At 36.2% G+C, this 12,191-nt stretch overlaps 1 protein-coding gene across 1 annotated transcript; it reads right to left on the bottom strand.

Moving 5' to 3' along the window:
• Positions 1-3,257: 3,257 nt before the first annotated feature.
• Positions 3,258-6,050, bottom strand: LOC107904268 (uncharacterized). Its single transcript, XM_016830578.2, has 4 exons — positions 5,708-6,050; positions 4,960-5,082; positions 4,028-4,130; positions 3,258-3,773 (listed from the first exon to the last, which is right to left on the bottom strand). Exons 1-4 carry the CDS (start codon positions 5,800-5,802, stop codon positions 3,528-3,530), a joined length of 567 nt encoding a protein of 188 aa, XP_016686067.1. The 5' UTR covers positions 5,803-6,050; the 3' UTR covers positions 3,258-3,527.
• Positions 6,051-12,191: the final 6,141 nt, after the last annotated feature.

Here is a 12,191-nt window from a genome sequence, read left to right as displayed (position 1 = left end):
AAAATAAAATCATATCCAAATAAAAAATCATCAGAGAATTTATTTTCCTAATTAATTATCAGAATAATCCCCAGAAAATATTATTATTTTTAATCTTAAAATATCACGATATTTTGGTGGAAGATATCACGAGTTTTAAAACTTTTCATTTTGTCAGAACCGAGGCCCTAACTCTTCGGGACCAACCATGGTTAATTAAATTTTAATTAAACTAAATAATTATCCATCGGTTTTGGTTTATTTTATTATTTTCATCCTTAATTTGTAAAATTTTCGATTTAGTTATTAATGTTTTTCAAATTTTAATTTTTGATTAATCAGTCGTTAAATAATTAACGAAAAATTAAAATAAATTATTTTATTGATATAATAATAAGTTTAACATTAATATTTATATATTTTATTAATTTAGTCGTGCAATCTTTTACTAACGTTGTCTATCATTACAATATTTGAACAAGCTTAGCAATCCTAACTCGTCCTTTTTGTATTCCTCTAGCGGCCATAGATGAAACTATAAAGATATCATGTCCAAAAAGTGAAAGTATTATCTCATAGCATTCTCTTATAAAGAGCATTGTTAGGAAAAGTCTTAGAAGTGTAATCTACTAGGTAGCTGATTTGGTTCCATAGCAACCGAAAATCTATTTTCAAGTTAAGAATTTCTTGAATAAATAAAAATGTATTTGTCCTATTAGTATTTCGATAGCAACTTCCATTTGTACTGTACATCGGACGGGTAAGGAGTGTTAATACGTTCATGCTTAATAGAATTTTTTCCATATACGTTGTCATGAATACATTTTGTATTTAGAGTAGGTTTGGATGGGCAATTTGGTGTAGTGTAGTGCATTTAGCTTACTTTTTGTCTCACACTACAATATCTAATCTCACCGCCACTGCTGTTTTTATACTAACTGCAGGTAAATGCCGCCCATCCAAACTTGCCCAATTCCATAAAAATATGTGTTGATGTTAAAATGCGGTGAAATTCTACTTATTTGATACTCCAATCTACTTTAGCTTATAAGAATGCATCCCATCGTTGTGTACAATTACATCATGATCTTTTGTACAAACACTTGCCAACTGAAAATGATAGGTGCGCTTGCAGAAGAGATTTGTGAAAAGTTGGAATCTAGTGTAGCTACAATGTACTGACTTCTTACTACAATTCATAGTATCATGATCCAACACTGGTAAAATCGACATGGGAGGCTTGATATGAACATGCAGACCAACAGCAAGAGAAACCGCCATTTTCGCCATGAAGTCAGCTGCAAAATTAGATTCACTGAATATATGTTTGAGCTCAATTTGCTAATCTTGGTCCAACAAATCTCTAATCTCTTTGACAATACTCGAGGCTCCCTCAACAGTTCGATCTAAAGCCATCTACATTGCAACTTTACTGTCGCTCTCAACTTGCAACCTTTTTGCTCCCAAGTTCCATGCTAGTTTTAGCCCATCCAATAATGCCCAAAGCTCCGATTCGAGTTCAGAGCAAGCCCTAATATTCCTGCAAAAACCCAGCTGCCAAGCCCCATACTCATCCCAAACTAAACCCCCTGTAAAGGCCTAACTAGTAATTTGTTGAACAGACCCGTCCACATTCACTTTAAACCAACCTGTGTTTGGTGCTTGCCACCCGTCTACAGTGAGGCTAGAAGAAAATGGAGAAAATGAAGTTGATGACAATGGCGGATTCCTATTGGTTCGGTTGTTTAGTGTGGCGAGAATTGTTTTTGATTAGCTTGTGTTTTGAACTTATGTTATGGCTTATGTTTGAACTTATTTTATGTGGAACTTTGTATTATGTTATGAATGATTCAGTAGAATTATAACCACTTTAGTTGTTATATATATATATATATATATATATATTAAGTCAATTGACTCTTAGCTCGATTGATATGAGCATTATTGTCAATAGAAGAGGACATAGGTTTACGTGTATTGAAGCGCATCATCATTCTGTTTATGGGTTGAGGAGGGATTATGTTTAGGTTTAAGTATTGTGTCAAACAAAAAGAGAGTAAGTAAATCAATATTTTTGAACAATTCATCACTTTTTATAGTTAAATAATTTATTTGAAGCAATAAAATAACATAAATTCACAACAGGTTGGAACTTTTTTATAAAATTTGGAGGTCATGTTCAAGGTGGGCATCTTAAAAAAATTGTCGAGGTTAGGGCACAAGTCTAAAATTTTAGGTTGGGATCGAGACAAGCAGAAATTTGACTCACCCCACTTCACCCCATTACCATCACTAAATACCACTAAATGTAACATCCCTTAACTTAAACTGGTGATAACCCAATCAGACGGTATCACATTTGATGCCTGGGGCATCTCCAATGATACAGTATATGGTCAATGTCTATATAGAGATTATTTGATTCTACTACCTTTATACAATGAACCTATGTTGTTAAGCGGTAACTCTAGGCCATATAACATGTTTACCTCGTACGTTTATCTAAGCTTTAGAGCAAAACATTATCGAGAGATGTATGGCTATGGGTATCAACGCCAACCCTTTTGGTATCTATACTTGGATCCTCTATTTTTCTATTTTTGGCTACTAACTTTGAGGGTCTCAATGCCATCACCCTAGGTATCGAGACTTCTGTGCTAAATTGCACGATTTAGGCTAATTTATGGTTTCTTTGCTAGTAGGAAAGCCATACTCTTGCTTGAATAACATTTTAGCTAGTTGACCAATAGTTTCAAGGCCTAAATGGCTATCTAAAGCTTTGCCAAGTCATTTTCTAACCTCCAACCAAGCTACCTATCATCCTACAACCCATACACAAGCTTAATGCATACTTAAACTATCACTCTTTAAGCATAAGGATCTACTTATCAAAATCAACCATACCTCACATGCATTTAGCCAACAACCCCTACTTATGGTAAAACATAAGACATATCGCATATATATGATTACATAAGATAATAGTCAAGACCACCTATGTACATGCCACCAATGGATAAGTAAAAGTCAACAACAACAAAAATATTACATAAGATAGTTGTGACTTGTAGGAGATGATGCAACTCTTCAAGCTTCACGTTCGAACTTGTGCACAAGAGACAACAACTATGCGAGGAGTACTCGATATGTTGCCATACATCCCAATGAAATGTAAAACAACATAAAATTTATTCAAAACGAACTATAAAACAAGAGTCATTATCATTCTTTATTAACCAGCTTTGAATTTAAAAAAAAAAGAGAACTAATTTCCAGTATACACAATGTGCAATTTAGTAGCATAATCTTATTATCTAATCAATTTGGTGGCATCTTAAAAAAACATGTTGCATTGGGATCCCAATTATTTCAAAATCCTACAAAATTTCTTACCCTGTATCAGATGCAAGCAATTTAGAAAACTTGGTCCAAAACATCCAATGACATAACAAATTTAAGCAGAAATCAGAAAGTAAAAACCTATAGCAATGGTCTAAATGAAGTTCAAGTTAAAATAATCAGCACTGTTTCACCAAACACGGGTCATCTCAAAAGCCACCACCGACTGATCCATTGAACCTCTCAACTCGCCTCTCCTCTTTAATTTTTTCAACAATTTTCAATATCTCTGGACTGGAGAAACGTTCTCGGACAAACTTTCTCTCCAGCTCTTGTCTCTCCTTGATTGCACTAGGGTATGGGTTTGGTGGAGGTTTCTTTCCTTGAAGACGGGCGATTTGTTTTAAACGAGCATATGCTTTCTTCTTCTCCTTTTTCTCCTTCCGATATTCCATCTAAAACGGGATGCCAAGAGTTAACAAAATGTTCATAAGACTTAAGCAACTTTTATCACTATCTATGTTCATAGAACCCACCATAAATTACAAGTTCATGGCCTATGAATACTGATGATGAACTCATGAACACAACAGGCAAAAAGTAACAAGGACAGTTCCATTCAACAATCATCAAAGCATGCACTGGCAATTTATAGAAGCAAAAACCAAAAACAAGAACAACAGGTAGTCTCAGAACACAAGAAACATACATCAGCTACGGCCATTGCTTCCTCCTCAGTGACTCCCTGCTCTTTCAATTCAAGTACTCGCAAACCAAATAGACGTGCCGGTGGAGGGTCATAAGCAGATATTCTGCATGGAAGCAAGGCATAAACTTAATCAACTCATCCACCATGTCTAATATGAAACCAGAGTAAGAAATCATTCAATCAAAGATTAAAAGAAAAAACAAAGTAACAAACTATTAAAAGAAGCAAAACATAGAGATCTCTTATTTCGGAACTGCATGAAGGATAAATTCATGTCGATCAATCATCCATAAGTTAATATCAGATGCATATAAAAGTTGCAGTGAGTTATCAACCAAACTTCCATTGTGCAGAATAATTCCTCAGTAAATCCATATTATGACTCACAGGAGTTTCTCCAGAAAGAATTCTTTTTACTCTATGTTACTTGAGACTCCATGAGAGAGTAGATTATTTGAAAGGTCCTTAGAAGGTCATATCCCTAACTCAAATGTGTTGGACACAAGTGCTTTGAGAAAAATGAAGAGTTAGAGCAACATACCATACCTTTTACAATCGTTTTCAAAATTCAACAACCAAACAAATAGATATATCCATACACATGTATAAACAAGAAACCGTTAAAATAAAAATGCAAAAAATCAGAAAAAAAGCACATGAGCATCTCACTCAACTATAAGCAAAAGATCATATTTGCACCATTTGATATCTGCATCGTATCCAGTTAGCATCGAGAACACCAAACTCATAAGACTTGATTTGTTTTCTTCAGACAAAAGATTAAGAAAACGAAATACCCATTTTCATTATTAACACAGTGATAATTCAAGCCAAATTGGCTCTAAGAGGGCATGTCTAAATCTATTGTTCTTAATACCATGTTACACACGAAACTGAATAACAAAAACATAGTAAAGGAAGGAATATTATACTTGATGGCATCATGACCTTTCGCAACCGGATATTTCTGGAAGAACTTTTTAATGTAAACATCCTCTGGGAGGCTGATTGCCTTAAGTTTTCCATCGGGACGAGGAAAGGTTGCCGGCGGAGCCCTGTAAAACACGAAACCACGTATCATTCATAGATTAAATCAGCTAAAATTCTGTAGAGACAAAGTTTAAACCCTAAACTAAGGACATGAATGCCATAATTAATTACTTATGGACCTTCAACAATACAAGGGATAACAAACAAGTTCATAAACAACATTCAGTCTCTTAATCATATTTCACACATAGCAAAGTTGCAAATCAGAGCTTCATAACAATACTTCAGCTTCAAATAAATAAAAACAAGCCTTATATTTTCTTTTCCATATTGCAGCAAAGCAAGTGGCACATCATCTAAGAAAAATAAAACCTAGAAAGTGAAGTGGAGTCGCCATTCTGAAGCTAAGCCAAGAGACTAAAAGTTATTTGTGTTCGTTTTCGAGTAAAAGACGAGAGAAATCAAGCAATTAGGGTCATCAAAATAATCCGATTTTCATTACCTACACTAAAAATTAACTCATTGGAACAATTTGAAGAAAACCCAGATTTTCAAATCCTAAAACAAAGCAACTTTAACATCCATTTCGATTTTAATTGTAAAAAGTTAACAAAACAAAAGAAAAATAAGCTTAAACCGAATTTAAAACATAAAAAAGGGGGGAAATAACGGGGAGAGAAAGAGACAAACTGTTCCATGGCTTTAAGCCAAACAGGCTGAGGTTTGGCTAAACCATTGACGAGTTTCCTTGTTTTCGTTAACAAATCTCCTTTCATGAACGACATGTCTGCGCTTTTTTAGTTTGCTGCCTGCTTTTCCCTTTTCTTCTAGCGGTAGATTTCTCCTCAATTCAGGAAAAAGAAAAAGAAAAAGAAATCGAAAATTTGCTCGGCTAAGTGGCTGGATGAATTAGGTAATGGCTATTGGCTATTGGGCTTTTTTTCATTTGAACTTGCTGATGGAAGACCTTCTTTCTTTCTTTTTTTGTTCTTTCTATTCAAATGAATCTTTTTGGATTTTTTTTCATTACAACAATGCTTTTTTTGTAATAAAATTGATTAAGTTCCTTAGGAGATGACGGTATGTTTATCGGCAATTAGTGTAAAAATAGCGGTGATAGTGAGATTAAATACTGTAACAAAATTGTAGCGTGAGACAAAAAGAAAACTAAACGCACTATACTGGAAGTAACACTCATCTAAAAAGACTCTAAATCAATAGTCAAAGCTTAATAGCGAGGATATTGTGTTTCAAGCTATCAGAATTTGTGTTAAGTTTGAAGCAATTCCATTCTTTTACCTTTAATTATTAAAAATCTATCTAATTTCATTAATATTTTTCAATGAGAATTCACACCTAGTTTATGTAGGGAAAAATTCAAATTTGAAATTATAAAATACTCGTATCTCAATCTTACCATTAAGAAAATACATCATTAACAAAAAATTAATAATTTATTTTTGATAAGGGTTGAGATAAGAGCCCAATTGAAGTGTAGCAACCTTTAATCACCATTATGAATTTTTAATCCCCAAGGGGGAGAACTTGTGTTGAGTTCAGTGGTTATGAAGGGCAACGATAAGGGCCTAGTGTTCTTTATGCCTCTATATGTTTTTTAAGTCAAATTTCATCTTTCACTACAACTATTTTTCATTAAATTGTTGAATGCTTATGGAGAAGTTGGAAATATGGTTAGGCAGTTATTAAGTTTATTTAGTTTATTTAGTAAGCGGTTAATAGAATGATATTTATGAGTCAACTATTGTAAGTTTATTGGATAATGGGATGGAGTAAGAAATTCTTTTACCCTTGGTTAATCGATTGTTTTCTTATTTGAACCGATTATTTCTTATTTTAATCGATTGTTTCATTATCCACTGATATCTTAACATGGTATTAGAGCTTCCGTTCACTGTGGTTATAGTAGTGGAGGCTGCTAATTAATCAACTTTCTTGCTTCGTGGTCTTTCTTTGCTTTAGTTCGTGGTTTTTTTTTTTTTTTGTTTTAGTTTGCTTCTACTTTCTTACTTTCTGCTTTGTTGTGCATTTCTTCGATTTCTCCATTACAATGACCATTTCAGATTGCAATGGCAGAGGTGGAGAGTCAGTCACCATGGACTTCAATAATTTAATGTATTTGCAGCCTTCAACCACATCAGGCACTCAATTGGTTTCGCATAAGTTAATGGGTCATGAAAATTATGCTATTTGGAGCTGATCCATGTGAATTGCTTTCCTGGCCAAAATAAGGTTGGTTTTGTTGATGGATCTTGGTCAAGAGAGTCAGTGCAATCAATCTTTAAGTCACAATGGGATCATTGTAATGCGATTGTTGTTTCATGAATTTTGAACATTGTTAATACCGATCTGTCCGCTGAAATCGTGATTGCAACAAATGCTACCAAATAGTATGGAAAGACCTTAAGGAACATTACGATAAGGTCGATGGGTTACTTATCTTCTTTCTTCAGCGGGAGATTGCTTTGCATACTCAAGGTACTTTTTAGGGTTTTCAATCAGATGATTGGGTGTTCAATCAGAGGTGGTTTCAAGAGGTTTTTTGGTGCGTTTTAGGGTTTTAGCTACTGTTTGGTACTACTCCGAATTGTTTGTATTAAGTTTTTGGTAGTGAAAGCAAGGGTTGGGATCTCTGTTGGACTATTATATTTTGGTAAGTTATTCTGAGGTTGTAACAATAATTGTACCGAGACTGCCAATGTTGTCGCAACACTCAAATCATCTTTTAGAATAATATGTATAGGTGAGTTTACTACATACCATGAATTATCCACTCCTATCTCTACCAATGCCGAGTCAGGTGAAACCACTGCATGTATGATAATTTCATCGTCTAAATGGGTTATTGACTCAGGTGCCATAAATCATATAACTGGTAATCATGAGTCCTATTTTTCTTCTTCTCCAGTGATTCGTCACGTTCTTCTGCTGCTTTTCTTTTCTGGCTTGACTGACTCTCAACATCAAAGTTCAGTGTCAGGTTACCTTGGTTCCCTAACACTTGTTGTTGGTTGCCATCATTTAGTGACTGGATTACATTTATGCCCTCTTCTTTAGCATTCTCTTATTGGTCCGATGAAGGATCCTCCATACTCTTTAACCAAGTTTCAAATATAACTTCATTCTCGAGCTCTGAAATATCAATATCAAACGTGACACACTCCTCGTTGGTTGGGTGGTATAAGAGGGTTCCATTCCAAAACTCGAGGATTTCTTACTACATTCCCCAACTTCGAAGTTGCCCGATGTAAAATAACTGCTCGTCGTAAGCCCTGCCACATCCAGTGCCACCTTCTCCATTTTTAGCTTTCCATGTTCATTTTTTTTGCATGGCTCTGCATGGATGTTTATGTGCTCCGACCGTTTCAAACTGTTGAAGCCTTCCCTATCATTAAGTGGTCCCCCTACTATGTTAGGGATTACCATACTGAGAGGTGAACCCTCACCAGTATTGAAGTTCCTCATGGGGATTGTATCTATTTCGGCCAGATTCAGTGGCCCCTTTTTTGTCAACCTGATTCCTCCATGTCCTGCAAATCGATTATGGTCGAACTCGAAACGTCAGAGGGATCAAAATCAGGATCACCAAACATCACCTGGATTGGTTCCTCCAAGACTGGAAAAAATGCTTGATCCCAATCATCTTCCTGGTTAAATAACTGAACAACTGTATTTCTTTTCTCTGGTCTTCTCTCATAGGCATGTATCTTGTTAATGAAGTTGATCCCATTCCTATGCCAACGTTGTACTTTTTACCGACCCTATCCATCTGTTCGTTCAAGCTTCGTATTATCCATTGTGCAGTTTGGGAACGTGTGCCCTATTCAATCACAATTCCTGCAAAACTTATAAAGTACGTTTCATATCTAAACTCAACCCAGATTCGGCGTTTATTGTTCACTCTAACGAAGTATCCCTCCATTAAATGACTTTATGGGTCGAACGCCACCTTCACTCTTAAATACCGGATATTCAAGGGCACTATCCCATTCCAATCAACTTGCAGAATATTACCAACCAAAACTCCTATATTCAATGCAATATATGGGGTTATGTACTTATGTATTCTAAGGATAAACCCCATTTTTTCACCCAAATGGGAGCACTAAGAAACTGGAGATTTCTCAGTACCATACCAGGCCTCCATTGGTCGAAAACAAAAAAAGCTCCTTCAAAGGTCCATGGGTTTTCAGCAAATAAATAATCTCTGTTCATTGGATCATCAAAGTGCACTACAAACAGTTCTCCAACCTTTCCCATGACTGTGATCCTGTTTCTCAGTCTCCAACTCGTATTGATTTTTTCTTGGAGTCTATGGATGGAGAACCATCGATTATCTAGCATGAACCCCACCAGACAGTGTTCCCAGAACTCCACTTGAGCTGCAATATCATAGTCAACCAGATCTAAGATCGGTCCTCTTCTTGTCTGATTCCTAAGGAGATGCCAAGGCAAAGGTCATTTCAAATAGGAAATGACATCAAAGTCGTGTTAAGCATTGGCCTGCAATGCAACATCTAACCAGTGACAAAAAAATTTCAGCAGCTCACCATGCAGATATGCTATGGAGCAGAACCGAATGCAGCAACTGGTTTTGTTTCATTTTGATCATTTTGTTCCTATGTAACTTTGTATAGTTATCTTGTAATCTTGTTCAAAAGTTAGTAGGATTAGAACTTGATTTGAAATTGATGTAATAGCTGATATGTCAGCTAGCTTTTTTATGTAATTCAATCTTGTATTAGTTGAGTATAAGTGGGAGCAGTTACATAATTAGGTAACTGAACATTTGCTATGTAACTTACATATAATTTCAAATTTGTTGAATGAATGAGTAGTTATCCGGTTACAATATTGTTCAAACTCTTTTCTTTTCAATTTTTACTTTGGTTTCTTCTTGGCTTTTGTTTCGTTTTGATTTTGCTTAAGTTGCTGCCATTGTTCCAACAAATGGTAATCAAAGCCTAAGTCTTCGAGGGCCTCTGTTGTTGGTCGTTTTTATTTTAAGAAAATTAAAGCACGAGAAGCAAGAGTTTGAAGTTGTTGAAGTTGTTTCAGCAAGATGAGTTTCACTCCACCTCCACCTCCAGTGTTTGCTGGTGAGAACTACCACATTTGGGTAGTCAAGATGATAACATACCTTCAAGCACAAGACTTGTGGAGTGTAGTTGAAAATGATTTCGAGCCACCTCCATTGAGGGCTAATCCAATAATTGCTCAATTGAGGCAACATGCTGAGGAAAGCACAAAGAAGCATAAAGCCTTGGCTTGTTTGCAAAATGGGGTGTCAAATGTGATTTTGACCAGGATAATGGCCTACAATTCACCCAAAAAAGCATGGGAAAAGCTAAATGAGGAGTTCACGGGTTCAAATAAAACAAGGCAGCAATAGTTGGTTAATCTCAGAAGAGATTTTGAAAACTTGAAGATGAAGGAGTCTGAGACTATGAAGCAATACTCAGACAGAATTATGGCCACTGTCAACAGCATAAGACTCCTTGGAGAAGACTTCAGTGAGAGCAAAGTTGTGGAAAAGGTCATCACCACCCTTCTAGAGAGATTTGTGTCCAAAATCTCATCACTCGAGGACTCAAGGGAATTGACAACCATTTCTTTGTCTGAATTGGTGAACTCCCTTTATGCATTGAAGTAGAGAAAGGCAAGAAAAACATCTTGAAGGAGCCTTCCAAGCAAGGGCCAAAGAGAGCTCCAGTTCAAGCTAGAAAGGAAAGAAGCCTTAGCTTGATAAGAGGGATAAATCAAGGAGAGATTCAGGAAAGAGGAAGTTTCCACCATGTGTCCACTGCAAGAAGACCACACACTTGGAGAAATATTGCTGGTATAGGCTAGACATCCAATGCAGGAGCTGCAAACAGCTTGGCCAGGTTGAGAAGGTGTGCAAGAACAAAGGCAAGGCACTAGCTCAGCAGCAAATGCAAGCTCAGGCTGCTGAGGACCTTCAAGCTCAAGAGGAGCATGTCTTCACAGCCTCCTATTTTGTATCTTCAAGCAAAGTTAAATCCAACTGGCTAGTGGATAGTGGATGTACACATCATATGGCTGCTGATGAAGGTCTATTCAGAGATCTAGACAGAAGCTATGCTTCAAAAATCAGAATTGGCAATGGAGATTTAATTGAAGCCAAAGGAATGGGCAATGTGGTGATCAATACTAGTTCAAGTAACAAGGTTATTTCAGATGTGCTTTTTGTACCTGACATTGATCAAAATCTGCTTAATGTTGGACAATTGGTTGAAAAAGGGTACTCATTAATTTTTGAGAATGGTACTTGCATTGTCAGAGACACATGTAGCCAAAAGTTGGTCTTAGTAGCTACGGCTGATAAGTGTTTCATGCTTAACATGAATCAGCTTGAAAAGAAGGCTACGGCTGATAAGTGTTTCATGCTTAACATGAATCAGCTTGAAAAGAAGGCTTACACTAGCCTTGTTGATAGTACTGGACTTTGGCATAAGAGACTAGGCCATGTCAACTACAGATCACTTGATCTACTATATAAAATGAATATGGTGGATGATATGTCAAAAGTTGAAGTAAAAGACACAGTGTGTGAAATTGTCAACTTGGCAAGCAGGCTAGATTGCCTTTTCCAGCTAAAATGGCATGGAGAGCTCGAGACAAGCTTGAGCTAGTCCATTCTGATGTCTGTGGACCAATGAAGAATTCTTCTCTGAATAACAGTAGGTATTTTGTGCTATTTATAGATAACTTGACCAGATTTTGCTGGGTCTACTTCTTGAAGCAAAAGTCTGAAGTGTTTGAGGCCTTCAGCAAATTTAAGGCACTAGTAGAAAACCGATCGGGTTGCAAAATCAAAGCCTTGAGAACTGATAATGGCAGTGAGCATTTGTCTGAAAGATTTCAGAAACTGTGTGAGGAATCTGGTATTCACCATTAGTTCACAAATGTTTATACTCCTCAACAAAACAGAGTATGTGAAAGGAAGAATAGAACAGTGCTGAACATGGCCAGATGTTTGCTGTTTCAGAGCAAGCTACCAAGTAATTTTTGGGCTGAAGCAGTCAATACTTCAGTATATCTCCTCAACAAGCTACCAACTCATGTTGTTAAGGATAAGACCCCCTTTGAAGCCTGGCATGGACTCAAGCCAACAGTTTCTCACCTCAAGGTGTTA

The sequence above is a fragment of the Gossypium hirsutum genome, chromosome A05 (assembly GCF_007990345.1).
Source record: "Gossypium hirsutum isolate 1008001.06 chromosome A05, Gossypium_hirsutum_v2.1, whole genome shotgun sequence".
NCBI classification, from domain to species: domain Eukaryota; kingdom Viridiplantae; phylum Streptophyta; class Magnoliopsida; order Malvales; family Malvaceae; genus Gossypium; species Gossypium hirsutum.
Note: the sequence above shows the minus strand (reverse complement) of the source record. Positions and strands in the feature narration are given on the sequence as shown.

Coding starts and splice junctions, on each gene's coding strand:
- LOC107904268 (XM_016830578.2), bottom strand. CDS start 5,802: ATGTCGTTCATGAAAGGAGATTTGTTAACGAAAACAAGGAAACTCGTC. Junction 4,131..4,959: donor AAAGGTCATGATGCCATCAA/GTATAATATTCC, acceptor GCTTCCATGCAG/AATATCTGCTTATGACCCTC. Junction 3,774..4,027: donor AAGCAATGGCCGTAGCTGAT/GTATGTTTCTTG, acceptor ATCCCGTTTTAG/ATGGAATATCGGAAGGAGAA.